Source organism: Manis javanica, chromosome 3 (assembly GCF_040802235.1).
Source record: "Manis javanica isolate MJ-LG chromosome 3, MJ_LKY, whole genome shotgun sequence".
Lineage (NCBI taxonomy): Eukaryota > Metazoa > Chordata > Mammalia > Pholidota > Manidae > Manis > Manis javanica.
In genome coordinates, this window is record NC_133158.1 from 54,771,850 (window position 1) to 54,788,410 (window position 16,561).

The 16,561-nt window shown below is 44.0% G+C and overlaps 1 protein-coding gene across 3 annotated transcripts in view; it reads right to left on the reverse strand.

Annotated features, from left to right (window-relative positions):
- MAP3K7CL (MAP3K7 C-terminal like) overlaps positions 1-16,561 on the reverse strand; it is a 142,540-nt gene that overhangs the window by 74,490 nt on the left and 51,489 nt on the right. Inside the window, exon 6 of one of the 3 annotated variants that reach the window (XM_037013257.2) lies at positions 15,089-16,244. The exons of the other annotated variants lie outside the window; for them this stretch is intronic. Within the exon in view, the coding sequence (XP_036869152.2) occupies positions 16,064-16,244 (181 nt within the window). The 3' untranslated portion in view covers positions 15,089-16,063. Of the gene's footprint in view, positions 1-15,088; positions 16,245-16,561 lie in introns of those variants that run through there. 3 annotated transcript variants of the gene reach the window in all.

Sequence of the window (16,561 nt, forward strand, 5' to 3'; positions counted from 1 at the left end):
TCATCAATCCCAGATCCCTGAGACTCACGATGGGCTGCCAGAGTCACAGCCTCAATTTACTACGGGAGGTCCTCGACCCTCCACAGTACCCTTCATATCTCTCGAAAGTATGTTCCCTCTCATTCCCAGATCTCTCAAGTTGCATCAGATATCAAACATTCCGAAAAAGTCATTATCCAAACTCTTGATAGCGCCTCTTCATCTTCTTATCCCCGCCCCTCTTCCCATTTCTCCTACTCTTCATTACAGCTCATTCAGGACACCACCATCTTTCTCAACCACACCCTTAACACAGTCAATTGTTTCTTGTGCGCATCACTACAGCGCCCACTGCTGGCCGCCGTGCCCCTTAATATTTCCAACTACTCCTTCCATGCAGAAAGACAACCCCTCTGCCCCCTGGCAGACATACCCCTATGGGAACCATAATACGCAGATAATCTCACCATCCACCACTGTGTAAACCCAACTCCACCCCCTTCCAGCGCACTTCACTGCCTCTCTATCTACACCCCTACCTCCGGCTCTAAGACTTTTACGCAACCGGGACACTTCTTTTAGTGTAATAGCAGTCTTTTCAACTCACTGCCTCTCAACTCCGATACACCCTGCATTCTCGTCACCCTAATCCCACAGTTAACACTTTACAGCATGGCAGAATTCCTTGAGCTCCAACCTCCCTTGCCCTTGCGCACAAAAAGAGCTGCTTTCCTTCCCATCATGGTCAGTAGCTCTTTGATCACCTCAGCCATTGGGGCAGGGTTTTCGGGAGAAGCCTTGGGTCACTCTCTGTAGACAGTTAGAGATATCAACGCCAAACTTGAGGGAGCCCTGACATCCACTGCCGATTCTCTAGCCTCTCTCCAAAGACAGGTCACTTCGCTAGCTAAAGTCACCCTTCAAAACCGGCAGGCCCTAGATCTGCTTACAGCCGAGAAGGGCGGCACCTGCGTCTTCCTCTGGGAAGAGTGCTGCTATTACATCAACGAATCTGGCATTGTAGAAACTGACATTACCAAACTCACCGACCTTGCCTCCAGTCTCCACTCTGCTTCCAATTCCAACCCATTCTCGTCAATACTAACAAACCCCCTCCTCACCTGGCTCTGGCCCATTGCAGGCCCCATAATAATCATTCTTCTCGCCTGTCTCTTCTTACCCTGTATAATAAAGTTCATCAAATCCCAAATCGGAAAAATCTCTAATCAAGCTTTCAACCAGCTTTTACTCAGGAACTACCAGCTTCTGGCCACAGAAGATCCCTCACCCTCACGTGACCTCCTCACCACACGCTGAGATGGACCCCTCTCTCCACTGGAAACTGTTCCTGGAAACAATAGCCGCAGACGCCTGGCTCCTGACACCCATATCCTCTTGGCCAACCTATGGTTACAGGGAACCTTCATTGATTTCCAAACCTGAAGAAGTCCACATCTACTCGTTCTTACTGCGGGGAGTCCTATCAACCCTTTCCTCCCAATCCTCAAGCCCTCACTCCCTTCTCCGCCCCTGTTCAGCAGGAAGCAGCCAGAGAGAAAGCAACGTCCACAAACCCATAGAGGAGAAAGGGGGGAATGAAGGGTCCCCACCAGTAAGATGGCAAACTTCCGGCTTCTCTTCGGGGGTCCTCAGTTCCCGCCGGCGCCACCTGAAGCCCAATCACCTCTCGCCCCCCTCCCAATCCCAGCACCTAGCCAACAGGCACCAGCCCCGTAGAAGTGACACCTCAATCAATTCATGCCCCCTCCTATATAACCCAGCACCTTTCCCTAATAAAGCGGAACTCTCCGGTGAATTGCTGCTATGTGTCGCTCCTTTCCTTTCAATTATACCTTCATTGGGAAGATTAAGAGAATCTACATACGTTACCACCTGGAATATAGTAGGTGCTCAATAAAGGTAATGTAAGCATTTCCACCTTTTACCTAGATTATAAATTTTTTTTATCTATTTCATTATATATGCACTATGTAACATAAATAGATGTTATAGAGAAGTGGAAAGACTGAAAGTATAAATGCCTCAGAAGTTGTTAGTGTTTCCTACACCATCCCATCTTTTTCTGGTAAGTAATCATTAGTGTTCACTTTTTCCTCAACTTGGCTAAATATTTTGTTTTGACACCAGTGCTTGAAAAAAATACAAACAATTGAGCAATTAATGACCGTTGCAAAATGTTCCTGGTGTTTCTTCTTCATTATTTACAGAGAAACTAATATCCAAGCCTAGTCAACTGGGTAAAGGTGGAACATTTGCACAGGCAGAAAAGTCAGGTCCTGCCTATTCACAAAGCTCAGCCAAGGTGAAGGGGGAGGGTGGCACTCAGGGGACTGAGGCTTGACGCATGCGGAGTCAGCAGACCCAGCCGACCACCCAGATCCCCTCTTCTCACTCTGGCCCAGCTAGAACCTGCCAGTCTCCAAACCTGCCCACAGCCTTGTGATCTGAGATGTCTTCTACCTGAACTGCATTTCCTTACATTGTGGCTTGCATCCTTTGTAACTCAACTCACTTCTCATCATCAAGAAAACTCTTTCCCAAATCATTTATTTTCCTCTAAGATCCCCTTTACTTCCTACCCAGCACCCCATAAAAGCAGAGATAATCTCTTACAGACCATGGTCCTCTCTTTTAGGGTTGATAAAACAGGAGGTCCAGCTAAATCCCTATTTTAAAAACAATGAGTAACTTTCAGTATTAGATATGGCCCAAATATTCCATGAGGCATAGGCACTCTTTGTTGTTTATCTGGAATTCAAATTTAACTCTATTTTTATTTACCAATTTTTTATTTCATTCATTTCTATTTCTATTTACTGCATTTTCATTTATAAAATCTGACCACTTAGTTTCTTGTCTTGTGCTACAGTATTGTATTGAGTTGCTTGTCCTGCATGAACACCACAAGTCACAGGTGTTACGAGGCTCTTGGAAGCCAGAAATAGTGCTCAATTCCCTTGTTTCTCCACTTTGACCTCACCCCTCCTGATGCACTGCCACCAAACACCCAGCACAGTGTTGTAAAGGCCACTGAGAGCCGAGTAGAGTCCGCATTCATTCTCTTTCCTTCTTTGTTAGCAAATAATCTATTAAACTCCTACCAGGTGCCAGGCACTGAAGAATATTCTGGAGATACAACTTTAAACCAGGCACAACCATGTATGTCATCAAGGGGCTCCTGCACATCAGAAAGCAATTTCAATCAGGGCAACAAGTTCTGAGACAGGCTGACATGAGAACAGTGGGGAAAGCACAAGACCTGGTCTCTAAGGATCACAGGCAACAGTGGCCAGGCCAAGACCTAGTAATTAACAGGAGCTGACCAGGTGGCAGCAGAGCAAGATGATGCCCCACCAGACAGAACAGCCTGTCCAAAAGCTTGAAGCAGAAAAGAACGCGGCATTAGTGCTCAGTGAATTAACAAAATTTGCTTTTGTTTCCAAGCTTGTTCTGATCCACGGATGCCACCGTCTTTAGAGGCCTTAAGCTTCTTCGCAGCTTTTTCTAAAGGAATTCAGCCATGACAGCTCTTTTTATCCTCTTACACACCAGCCTCCTCTGAGCTCTAAGCAGCTTTCTTTCCTCCGCAATATAATCTAAGCATCTTCATCAATGACGCAAAGCCTAAACTCACCTCAGCCTACCTCCCCCTTGGTCCCCACCCTGCTCCATCCCAGGTTCTTTCCTATTTTTCTCTCTGTTTACTCCTTCCAATTCTCAGTGCCCCACAGAGGCTGACACCTGTAACCACAGCTACTTTCTAATCCCCTTGCAGAGACTACTCACCCCTCATTCCGTCTGTTCTACCTAACCCAACTGTTTCCCATACTGTAGTGATGGGGACCTTCGCAGGGTCCCAATTGAAAAAGTGCAATCACAAGAGAAAGCAAAATCTCACCTCTGCTAAGAGGGGTAAAGTGTGTCAGGAAGCCCTCAGTTAAGACTCCTTTAAAGAAAGCTGCTTTGTCACCAGCGTCCTTTGTATTAATCAGCTACTCTTCGGTCATTTTCTCAGCCCTAGCTTGTGCCTAGCACAAAGTAAGCCCTCAGTAAACTGTGGATGCAAGAAATGTACCTTTTGTCCTAATTAAATCTGCAGTTAAGGCCAGGTGGTAGAATTAAACAAATATGATGAACAGGAGCTCACCTTCTGCACTCGGTGTGAAGCCAGGAATTTTATGTGCTATAGAGTTGGTGATGACAGGGTATCTATGGTGCTTAATTTTATGTGTTAACTGGACTGGACCACAAAGTGCCCAGCTATTGGGCAAACATTATTCTGGGTGCTTCTGGGGGGATATTTTGGGATGCGGTTAACATTTAAAGTGGTAGACTGAATAAAGCAAAGTGCCCTCCCATATGTGGGTGGACGTCACAATGCACTGAAGGCCTGAATAGAACAAAAAGACTGATCCTGCCCAGATAAGAGAGACTCCGCCATCCCGAAAGCCATCAAAGGGGAACCACAGCTCCTCCCAGGTCTCGGGCCTTCCTGACTTCGGCCAGGAAGTAACCCCCCTGGCTCTGGGGCCCTCAGGCTCAGACCGGAAATACTGAGTCTCAGGCTTACTGACTCACCCTGAAGATACTGGAACTTGCAAGCCCTCATAACTGCATGAGCCAATTTTTTATACTGTTACTTTTTCTCTGGAGAACACTGACTCACCCACTATAGCAGAAAATAAGGCCATCAGAAGACATTTCAATTAGAATGCTCACCTTTAATTTGCCTTATGAAACCTTTCCTGATGCATGTTCCTCCCATCTCCCTGGGTGATTAGTTCGCTCCCCTCCATGTGGATGATTTGATTCTTATAGGTCATTTTTCCATATTAAATGTCAAGGGCCTTTGAAGAATATTCCTAGTTTATTTGATAGGAATCAATCCCCTACAAACTGTTCCACATGTGGTCACATGTGTATACATGACACTGAAGCTGTGTATGATACTGCGTTGTGTGAGCGGTAATCAGAAGACAGGGAAGTGTCTGTGAGCACCGATATTCAGGAACCAAAGGCGGAAGGAGGGGGGTCAATCTAGGTTAAAGCCAATTAATGTTTTCTCATTAGACTCCTTCATGTCCCATGAGAGGGTTATACAAAAGTAGTTAATGTTACCCAAAGTAAAGATTTCAGAAAAAAGAAAGATTTAAGGACATGGGGAGAGGGGATGAATTGAGCTTTGTGGGGACTTCAAGGACACCAAAGAGCTAAGCACACCGTGCCAGGCAGGCCCACTTCATGGATGTGCCACCTGTACGGCTGGGCTGGATCCCCACCCAGAAGGGTCCCACACTGGTTTCAATGCTCTACTGCCACTGTCTTGAGATACTCAACAGTTTTTTAAACGAGGGAGACCCTACATTTTCTTGGCCCTGCAAATGATGCAGTTGTTCCTGATGCCAAGTAAAGCTTTCTTTAAGTTTGATAACCAACTATAAATTAAAAGTAGATGTCTATTTAACTTCCCACCTATTGGTTTTTTGGATGGCTGTATGCTGGGATCCAAGAATAATGGCACCCCAAACTGGGACCACCGTACTCCCATGCTCGCCCCATGGACAGAAAGAACAGGAGGCCAGAAATGACTCTGAGCAACAACCATCAGGAGCTATGCAGACTTGTCCTCGTGCAGAGCTTGAGAAAAGATGCAAGTTCCTATTAGTTTTAATAAGAGCTTGGGTGACAATTCCTGAAGTCAAGGACTAAACCTCTAATAATGGCCTGCCATCTGCCCCTACCCAGTGAAATGGCTTCAAAAATCCCCGACAAGGAACTGAATAAAGTCATTTGGCATCATTGTCAAAACCTCTCTTTGCCACCCATCACCCTTGACCAATGTCACCTGGTGTAAGAAAAAAGACAATGACAACAGTCTGGGAGTATATTACTTGTTAGACAAAAGTAACAATACTTCCATTTCCGGCATTAAGACAGACCAGATACCCTGGTCTGTTTCATATGTTTCATATTTTTCATATTTTGTTTCATATTTTGGGCACACATTCACATAACACAAAGTGCATCACCACACAAAGTGACTGAGCTTCCTATTTGTGGAGATATTTACATTTAATTTAGTGTGTACTAGGTAGAATCTGGATATGATTAATATCTTCCAAGAACGTTCATCGGGTAGGAAGAAGGAAGACACTACTACCCAATCAGGTGAATGGAGAGCCTGCCCTGCAGCCGCGGCAGATCCCCTGATCAGAGCCCAAAGTAAAAGGCTGCACCGTCGCGGGCAGGCTTTGCCTTCCCTCCGGCAGTGGAATCTCCTACTTGCGCCCCCACACATTTCAACCAATAGACGTGCTCGCCTTCTTCCATATTAAGTTCCAGACAAAGGATTGTATGAGTCAGAGTTCTCCAGAGAAACAGAAGCAGTCAGAGAGAGAGAGTTCCTATAAGGAGTTGGCTCATGTGCTTATGGAGGCTGATAAGTCCCTTCATGTGTCGTCTGCAAGCTGGAGACCCAGGACAGCCAGCGGTGTGGCTCGCATTTGAAAGCCAGCAGGTTTGAGGCCCCAAGAGCCATTGTTTCTGTTCTCTAAAGGCAGGAAAGAATGAATGTCCCAGCCACAGCAGGCGGGAGCAGCACCCTCTGACTTAGAGAAAAGTCAGCTTTTTCATTCTGTTCAGGCCTTCAATTGGTCAGATGAGGCCCACACATACAGAGAGGGCTTTCTGCTGGACTCAGCCTATCAATTTAAACATAAATCTCATGCAAAAGCACCCTCACAGACACACCCAGAATATTGTTTGTTCAAATATCTGGGCACCCCAAGACCCAGCCAAGCCGACACACTAACCATCCGAGGGATGTAACAGGTTGTGGCTGCTTTCCGGACAGCTAGCCTAGCCCTTGGCCCCTCCTCCCCTTTGTCCCCTCCTCCTCCAGCTGCGGCCACCTTGGAACTCATGGTGGACTCATACAATGAGGGGCATACCTCAGTGAAGGCAGAGAAATTTGAGGCCCTGAAGATTTTAAGGTGCACAACTTCCATATCAGCCCCCAGTCTTTCAATCAGAGAAGAAAGAAACTTCTCCCTTGTTTAAGCCGCTGTTATTTGACCGTGGTGGTTGGAGAGCAGGATGGTGGGGAGGGACTGCCCTTCTCAGCTGATTCTAATCCTAACTGATCTAATCCTCTCCCTTCTTCCTTCCACTTCACACTATAGGATAGAATTATGGATTGAGCAACAAATTAGCTAAAATACCTATGACTCGAAAAAGTGCAAAGCATAAGACCATCTCCACGGTGAGGGTAATAATAAAACTTCACAGGGCACAGTAATGTTTTGTGCAGCCTTCCACAACATTTCTTCACTTCTTTCCAAAGAAAATCTGTGAGGCAGAGAAAGGCTGATGTTTTATCCTTATTTTTCTCTCTGCAAACCTAGGATTGTCCCAGCGTAGATGATAATTTGGTTTTAATTGGTTCTTCGTATTAAGCTAGGCAAAACCATGCAGTATCAGCAGACAATCTCTTATTAAATAGAATGCTCTTGCTTTGCAAACATTTATGGGGAGCTTTAAAGCCTCATTATAAGTGCAAATTAAGCCTTCCAGCAAGACTGTGAGATAATGGTAAAATTCTGTTTTAACATGACATTTACAAAAATAACTTTGCTAAATTTAAACTGCCTTGCAATGGAAACCTGTGGTCACTGTGGGACCAAAGGATCTTGGGCCCATTACTTGTTTGGGAGGTGGGGTTTTAAATAAAGCAAGGAAACACTATTATTGGTGTCACAATGCATGTTAGCATTAAATGCCAGGAGAAATTTGAAAGCCGCAGGACCTCTTTTAACTACTTGTTAGCCCAGTGTTTCTCTAACTTATTTAACCATGAAACGGTGTTTTCTTTTCCTTGTTTTTGAAGAAATACTTAACATTTCAAACAATGGTGTCCCCAGAGCATGGTTTTAGGATTGTTCCAGGGCACTTTCTTCTCACTGAGCAAATGGCAGTGAAGGACGGAAGGGCTGGAAGGGGGCAGGATTGCATGGCTACACCTGCAGAGCCTTCTCCACACCACCCTCCCCAACAAAGCTTGCCAGATTTTTCCAATAAAAATATAAGATGCCCAGTTAAAACTGAACTTCAGATAAACAGCAAACTTTTTTTTAGTGTAAATATATACCATGCAATGTTTAAGACAAACTTATACAAAAGAAAAAAATTACTCCTAGTTTATCAGATTTCTGAAATTCAATTTTAACTGGGCATCTGTTATTTTGTCTGGCTACCTACCCTTGATCCATCCCCAGGGAAAAGGAGCTGCTGATCTTCCTTGTTCCTATTTCCAGACATTTAATGGGGCTTTACGAGTAGGAAGGCCCTATAGGGTTAAAGTCACAAACTGGGCCACCCTGCCTCCTTCACCAGCGTCTGAGGCCTGTCATCGCTTCAGCCTGACGGTGGCCTGTGCTGGACTCTCAGGTGTGCCTGCCATCCACTCTTCTCTTTTTCCACCCTGCTCTGTGCCCAAGAAACTGGCTCTTTGGACCTAAACAACTACTAGGCTCCCTTGTTCCCTGGCTTCTGGTTGGGTTTGGCCAGTGGGAGTCGCCAGCAGAAGGTGACAGGGCAGGAGAGAAAGGCGGAGATAATCCACCTCCCGGCCCCTCCCTGCCAAGCCCTGGGTAGGCTATGGCCTCCCTCCCTGCAGCAGAGGACAAGTTCTTGGGGAGCCCGGTTGGGGGACGGCTCTCCTACACACATTTCCTGCCAGGTCCCGGTGTAGCTTCCTCCCTCCTTCACCCTCGAAGGCTCTGGGAAGACTTCGTTAAGGCTGCGCGTACCAGGGACTTCACCAACCCCCCTGATTTCCTTCAGCTCTGCCCCCATCCTCCTTGACAGTCCTTCCATTAAGTTGCCTTTTCTCGGCCTCTTTGAGGGTGCTCCTGCTTCCTGCCAGACCTCTGATTTGTATAGGGTAAGACTGAGATTTAGAGGAAACGAAATTTCCCTGCCTGCCCCTTAGACCTAAATCTCAAACTCAAACCTAGTTTTGCAGAAAGTCTTGCTCTGGGGAGTCAGCACCAACAAGAAGAGGCTTCTTGTTTCCCATTTCTGGATCAGCTAGTTAAAGATGAATGAATGCCATCCAATAGGCTTCACAGAAGCTCTTGTTAATCCTACCACTATTATCATTATTAGCACCCCAAATACCTGTACAGTTGACCATTGAATAATGCCGGGGTTAGAAGCACTGATACTCGGGCAGACAAAAGTCCATGTATAACTTTTAACTCCCCAAAAGCTTAACTACTAATAGCCTACTGTTGACTGAAAGCCTTACACAGATAACATAAACAGTTAATTAACACATATTGTGTATGTTATCTGTATTACACACTGTATTCTTACAAAAAAGTAAGCTAGAGAAAAGAAAAATTTTTTTCAAATTGTCATAAATCTCCAAGTATTTTCTAATATATTTATTGAAAAAAATCCACATGTAAGTGGACCCACACAGTTCAAACCCATGTTCAAAGCTCAGCAGTATTTATAATATTGCAATGGTTGTGTAACAGTTTGGGGGTAGGGGGTTAATGCATTCAAGTGCCATTAACGCTCACCTCTCTCTGCTTTATAGAAAAGAAAAACGGACAACGTAATGAAGATTTGCTTGCAGACCGCAAACACTCCACGCTAAGTCTTGAGTCTTGCCTCTTGCCCTGGATCTGAGATCTCACCACTGGGTTCACCATGTCAGTTCCCAGAAAACATAAAGCCCTAAGATTTGGCTGGCAAACCAGATGTTTTCAGAACACTTAGGGCTCAACACAATAACAGGTTAAATGTAAAGAACAGAAACAAAAATCTCAAAAGAAAAGAAACCACTCACTTAACCATGACGGAATTTCTTGCTTTTCTTTCTAGCTGTTTTTAAATAAATCACCATAGTATCTAGGGCATCCTGGAGACTGCAGGGCTTGTGAATCATACCCTTATTTACAGGAATGATGGGGGAGGCCAGCATGCTCAGCATTTACTCCGTTTTTGAGAAGGGTGCAGGCAACTAAGAAGCTGGGGGCAAAGCTGTCTCAGACATAATTGTACCTTGTTTTACCATCTCTTTCTCAATTCCTTCTTAATATCTCTTTAATAAATCCTTTCAATTATCAGACCTGAAAGAATAGCCACCGCCCTGACCTGCCTGATGACAGACAGCACAGGTTGAGCAGGGCAGGTGGCAGATGCAACTCCTCCTTCCTTTGGCCGTCAAAACATTTGGTTCCTCCTTTGTTTACACTGGCTCAGCCCTTCTGCTCAGAATTTTTGCCCTAAACTCTTTACTCCAAAAGCGGCCAATTAAAAGTTTTTAAAAAACAAACTCTGTAGAGAGAAACTGTTTTCCAGCTTGCGTGACTCAGGCCATGGCCTCAGGGTCATTATCACAGCCGCGATAATCACACTCCTAAAAGCTGCTCCTGTTGTCTACCTGCCCCAGAGCCACCTGGGAAATGGGCACCTACCAGGACTGAATAGCGACATTTTCAAAGGTTCAGACAGCAGACTGAAATGGATATGATTTCAACGCTATAACATAAACTCTCTTGAACATAAGACATTTTTCTTTCAGGGAGCATTTGCTGGTAACCATGAAAAATCATAGACTCCCAGCTAATTAAAACTTAGAATGTTAGAACCGGAAGGTATTCAAAGCATCTAAAGGATAATGCTATCAGCTTCATGGACTATTACATCTCTGCCTATGTACATTTCACTTTCTGTGTTCATGTGTGATGCATCTACACTCCTGTATCTGATTACTATGATTCTGTAAAAATCACAAAGACAGGTGAAAAATATTGCCTTAAAAGTTCTAACCACTTAAGAATATTCTCTTACCAGTTCTGGGTTTTGCAACTTTGAAACATGAGATAAACATTAATAACACGTGGATCATAGAAATCTTCATTAAAAAAAGCAGGATTAGTACTATATCCCAATTACATATCTTAATGGTCACCGTGAAGGTAGACTGTCTTTTATTCTGCCAGATTCCATGATACTACTAAGGGTTTACTTATTCTCTAAGGGGAAAAATACTCATTAAAATGACTTTTCAAGTAAAATGCATATAACAACTTTATATCAGTAACCCTATCATCTAGCTAGCTAGCTAGCTAAATATGTATAGTATAAATAACCCTATATAGCACTCGAAGCACCTTAAAATGATGTAACTTAAAAAAAGAAACTCTTAAACATGTGACCCTAGAAGATAACAAGTTAACATATTACTCCTGTGCTTAAAGTGCTTTTAGCATTAAGGCTAAAATTGTTTATGTGCTCTCCAAATTCCTCTCTTCTACAATCTCATCTTGTGCCACCCTCTCCCTACCTCTTCTTGCTCAGCCCCACTGGCCTCCCCTCAAGTCTTTGAACTTGCCACAGGGCCTTTGCACATGTTTTCATTCTGTCCAGACCCCCTCCAACTGTCTTCTCTGCCACTTTGAGTCCTTATCACTTTAAGGAGACCATCCCAGCCTCTTCATCTCAGAGTTTCTTTCTCATGTGCATTCATAAACTATTTTCCTTTTCTGTTTGGCACTCCCCTCATTTATTTGGTGCACTTGTTATCTATGCTGCATAATAAATCACCCCAGAATTTAATGGCTTAAAACCACACTTATTACCTCAATGCTCCTGAGAATCAGAAATGAGTTGGTGCTTGGGTGGGTGGTTCTGGCTCAGAGTGTCTCGTGAGGTTGCACTCAAGACATCAGCCAGGCTGTGGGCATTTGGAATGTCACCTGGGGTGGAGGACCTGCTTCCAAGTTTACTCGTGCAGCCTCAGTTCCTTACCAAGTGGGCCTCTCCATAAGACAGCTTGAGTTTTTTCAGAACATCGAAGCTGGCTCACCCCAGGGCCCATGACCCAGGAGAAACCAAATGAAGAGGAAGCTACTGTCCTTTTTGACCTAGATGTCACATATGGCCACTTCTGCTTTATTCTGGTTTGTAGAAACAAGCCTTTAAGACCAAGCAACAATAAAGGGGAATGGAATCAGCCTTTAGCCTTTGAGGAGATTTTTGGATTTATTTTAAGTCCACCCGCAGGTGGGTAGTTAGGTAAATAACGACCTCCTTTACTAGACAAAGAGTTCCTGGAGAACAGGACCCATGCTTCTGTCATTCACTGTGGTGTCCCTGGCCCCTCCCCAAATGCCTGGCAATGTACAAGCACTTAACAAAGAGTTATTGAAAGAAAAGATAGTAGGGAAGAAAGGAGGGAGGGAGGGAGGGAAGGAAGGAAGGAAGGGAGGAAGGAAGGAGGGAGGGAGGAAGGGAAGGAGGGAGGAAGGAAGGAAGGAAGGAAGGAAGGAGGGAGGGAGGGAGAATGGAAGGGAGGGAGGAGGGAGGGAGGAAGGATGTAGGGAGGGAGAGAGGAAGGAGGGAGGAAGGAAGGAAGGAAGGAAGGAAGGAAGGAAGGAAGGAAGGAAGGAAGGAAGGAAGGAAGGAAGGAAGGAAGGAAGGAAGGAAGGAAGGAGGGAGGGAGAATGGAAGGGAGGGAGGAGGGAGGGAGGAAGGATGTAGGGAGGGAGAGAGGAAGGAGGGAGGAAGGAAGGAAGGAAGGAAGGAGGGAGGGAGGGAGGGAGAATGGAAGGGAGGGAGGAGGGAGGGAGGAAGGATGTAGGGAGGGAGAGAGGAAGGAGGGAGGGAGGGACGTCTTGTATCTGCATCCCAGCGTTTCGTATAAATCACGGGACATCAGTTTCTGGGTTCGGAGGGTACAGATACTGAGAGCTACCTCTTGGGCTATTCTAAGAACTAACCGACGCAGCCTACCTAAAGCAGCCGGCAGCGGCTGGCCCGGAAGGGGCTCCATGCGCCTCGGCTCTCTTCACCTTCCTTGCCTCACTCCCGCGTGCAGTCCACCCTCAGCCACGTGGCTCCCCACCCCTTCCCTGCCATCCCTCCTAGTCCACTGCTCTATCTCAACTGCTACCCTCTCTCCCCTTGCCCACTCCTTGCTGCTGGTCTTCTTCTAACAGTTCCTCATGACATGGTGTCATCCACCCCACTCACTGCAGCCATATTAATTGTCTTTGAGGCGAGGCCTGACCATTCACTCTTCTTTTCAAAATGTTTCTTTTGTCCAGACTCCCCCTTCCGCCAGGGCCCAGTGGAACTGCCCAGCGTAACTCGTCACCACCCACTGCGTGTGCTCCACAGGACTGTTTGCCCTGAAATGGGTGATCCTCATGCTGTGCTTCCCCCCAACTGTGTCTCTGCTCGGGCCATTCTTCCCTTCTTTGAACCCCTATTATAAAGTTTATCTTTTTGCACATAAGTTTATTCTTGTCTTTCAGGAACTAGAATGCACCTGCCATTTCTTTTACTAAATTGGAAGCATACTGAAGGCTGGGATTATGTTGTTCATTTTTGTATCCTCTATTGTTGTTATTCTACCCCACATTCAGTAAGTGTGTAATAAACTTTTGCTGAATTGAATTTGAATTCCAGCTCACTTTAGTTCCTTATTTGTCCTAAGTTAATGATATATCCAATGCCGGGTACCAGAATGAGATAGAGCAACATGCTCTGCCAATACCAATGATTAGAGGTTTTACTTCTAGTCCCATATAACTACATTCTTTTCATGCCTACATAAACTAAGTGGCCCAGAAATAGCTAATTCCTTAGTAGAGCAGTTGCAGAATATAACGTGGGTTACATTTTCTTTTCATTTGAGCTCTAAAGCAAGCACTTCCAGCTTAATACTTATAGGAAGAATATTGTAAATACAGTACATTTGAAGATAAAGAAGTCTTAAGTGATTCTGTATTCTATAGATAATATGCAGTGGTAAATAAGATTGGGGGAAACTTGTCAAATTAATGAAAACATAAAACTGATACTATAAGAAATGTTCCCTTTAGATTTCTCTAACAGTACTGCAAAGTAGATGTTTTCAAATTTTTAAGGAATTAAAGTCTTCTTAAAACACACATACCTAGAGAAATGCTTTCTTAAGAGTCATGAAAAGATGTCTTTTGGAAACATAGTAAAATTTTAGGCTGAGTCTAACACAGACATGAAAATATTTACTCAGTGTCTCCTTAATATAAGTGGTGTTCAAACATCTTTATCTTGTTAAATTACGTTCATTTTGGTAGAGCAGACATTTTGGAACTATATTTCCCACCCCCTATTTTCTATAAGGGGCTATGAATGCTTGAACTCTATAAATGTATGTGACCCTCTTCAAGTGGGTGTTGACCGAAAACTAACCCTTGTATTTAAAGGTTGGTAACTTATCCTTCAGCCTCCCATTTCATTAACCCTGGATTTATGTAAATTTAGTGAATAATCCCTCCTTGATATTAGTATACTTATGAGCCTTGGAGTTACTAAAAAAGAAATTCTGCCAGAATAATAGGGACTTCAGGTTTAGCCTTTGGTCAAACATTAAAGCAGTTTAAAGGTAAAGGTGCTGATATAACATTTAAAACTTTGAGATTCATCTAAAAGCTTCATTTGCAAATGAAAAAATTGAGCGTCAGGAGGCCTCAGGACTCCACACCATGCAGTGAGAAACCCAGGGACCTACCACATGCCTCCCCTTGGCATTTTCCCAACTGCCCAGTGACTAGTCCAGCCCAGGTGTTGGCCTTGGCGCCATGAGCACAGCAGGCCAGACAATTCTTTGCTGGGGGCGGGGCTGCTGTCCTGTGCCTGGCAGCATGTCTAGCAGCACCAGAGGCCTCTTTCTAGATGCCAGGGGCAAACCCTCAGCCTTGTCATGACAACAAAAATGTCTCTAGGCTTCTCCAAATGTCCCCTGGAGGTGAAATCACCCCCGGTTGATAATAACTAGTCTATCCCAGGCCACTTTATTGTTTTAATCAACTATTCTCTTTCATGTTTTCTGGGCAAATATCTTAAGACACTCAGGCCTACTCAGTATGAGAGCTCTGAGTTGTTTATGTGAGACAGCAGTCCTTCCAAGAAGAAAGACTGCACTGCTCTTTTGACATATAAATACAACTAACAACAAATTTTGACTAGCGTTAGCCAATCCCAACTTTTAGCATAAGGGAGGTTAAGAAAATGAAAAAATACAGACTGACAATTTTGATCCATGTTTAATGAAAAAGAAGTTACATGAATAGAAATGGACATAAAATGAAGAGATCAATTTGGGAAAATACAGCAATAGGAAGAACAAGGGAAAAATCTTTTTAATCCTGAATTTACTTAGATGTTCCTATTAGTTTGTAGTGACCCAAAACATCTCCTTTAATCCGAAACAAAGTCATAGTTATAATTTAACTGCTGTTTTCATGGGAACTCACCAAAGTAATGTCCAAACAGTACTTTTCCATTTCCCCCGTGCCCCCAGAACACACACAAGCAGAGGCAGAGATGTGGACAGGGAAGTAAGGGATGGGCAAGAAGAAAATGCAGCCTTATCAGCTTTTTATTACCACAGCAAGTTCACACTGGCAAATGTGTTTTTGGCACAAAACATGCTTTCTGCTAATATTTTCATGAGAAAGCTTTTATGATATGCGACCATTTCTTCTTAGTCCAATCAGTCATTGATGAATTAAATCTGACTCTGGTGAACATAAATACATGCAGAGAAGTTTCTGATAGTTCAGATTTGAGCACAGTTGAAATATTAAAAACATGAAATTTAGAAATACACAGATGTCAAACTGCAGTGAACACCCTATGGGTTTGTTTCATGGCTTAATTCTCTTCATGATCCTTAGCGGAGTCAGTCAATATTTTATTTTTATTATTTTCTGCCCTGATGTACAGTATAAATCATATTTTTCTAAATAAGAAAAAAAATCTTTGCAATTTTTTTATGATCTCTGAAAACATATAGCAGTGACTGGTTTGCTTTAATTACCTTATGTAAAATAAAATATCCCTTCTCTCAAACTAGATCTGGCAAGCATTAAACTAATTATAGACGTTTGCCATGTGGGTAAGAAGGAGACAATAGATTTTACTCACTCCCCCTTTGGGAATCTTTTGGCCAGCACATGGTGGTTACCAAACTGTTAGGCTCACACTGAATGACTTAGAGTTAGGATGAGCCCTGTCGCTTCTGATACTGTATTCGAAGCTTTTCTAGTTGTTCTACACATTGTGACTGGGCCAGCTTCAATGTCCGATTCTCCTCCATCAGTGCTTCGAACTCCCGAGCCAGCTGAGCTGCGTCCACCTTCTCCTTTTCTGCCTGATCCAGCTTGGCAATGAGCTCCTTTCTGAAGATTCAGGGACCAGGCAAGGGAGAAGCACAAAATTTAATGCAAATGAATTCAAGTATCCAGGAACGGCCTCATGGAAGCAGAATATTACCCATCACTGCTTGCCTCCAATTACTTATTTTTATTTTGCAGCTTCACAAGTTTTAGAACCTTTATTTTATTCTAGCACCTCTTGTAGTCACATCCAAAATACTAAAGGTATACCCCCCAAAAAAGTTCAATACAGTCTTTGATAGTCAAAATAGGTGATCATTTTAACAATACAACAAATTGTGAAACTTGCAACTAGTTCAGGAGAAAAAAAATGCTAGAAA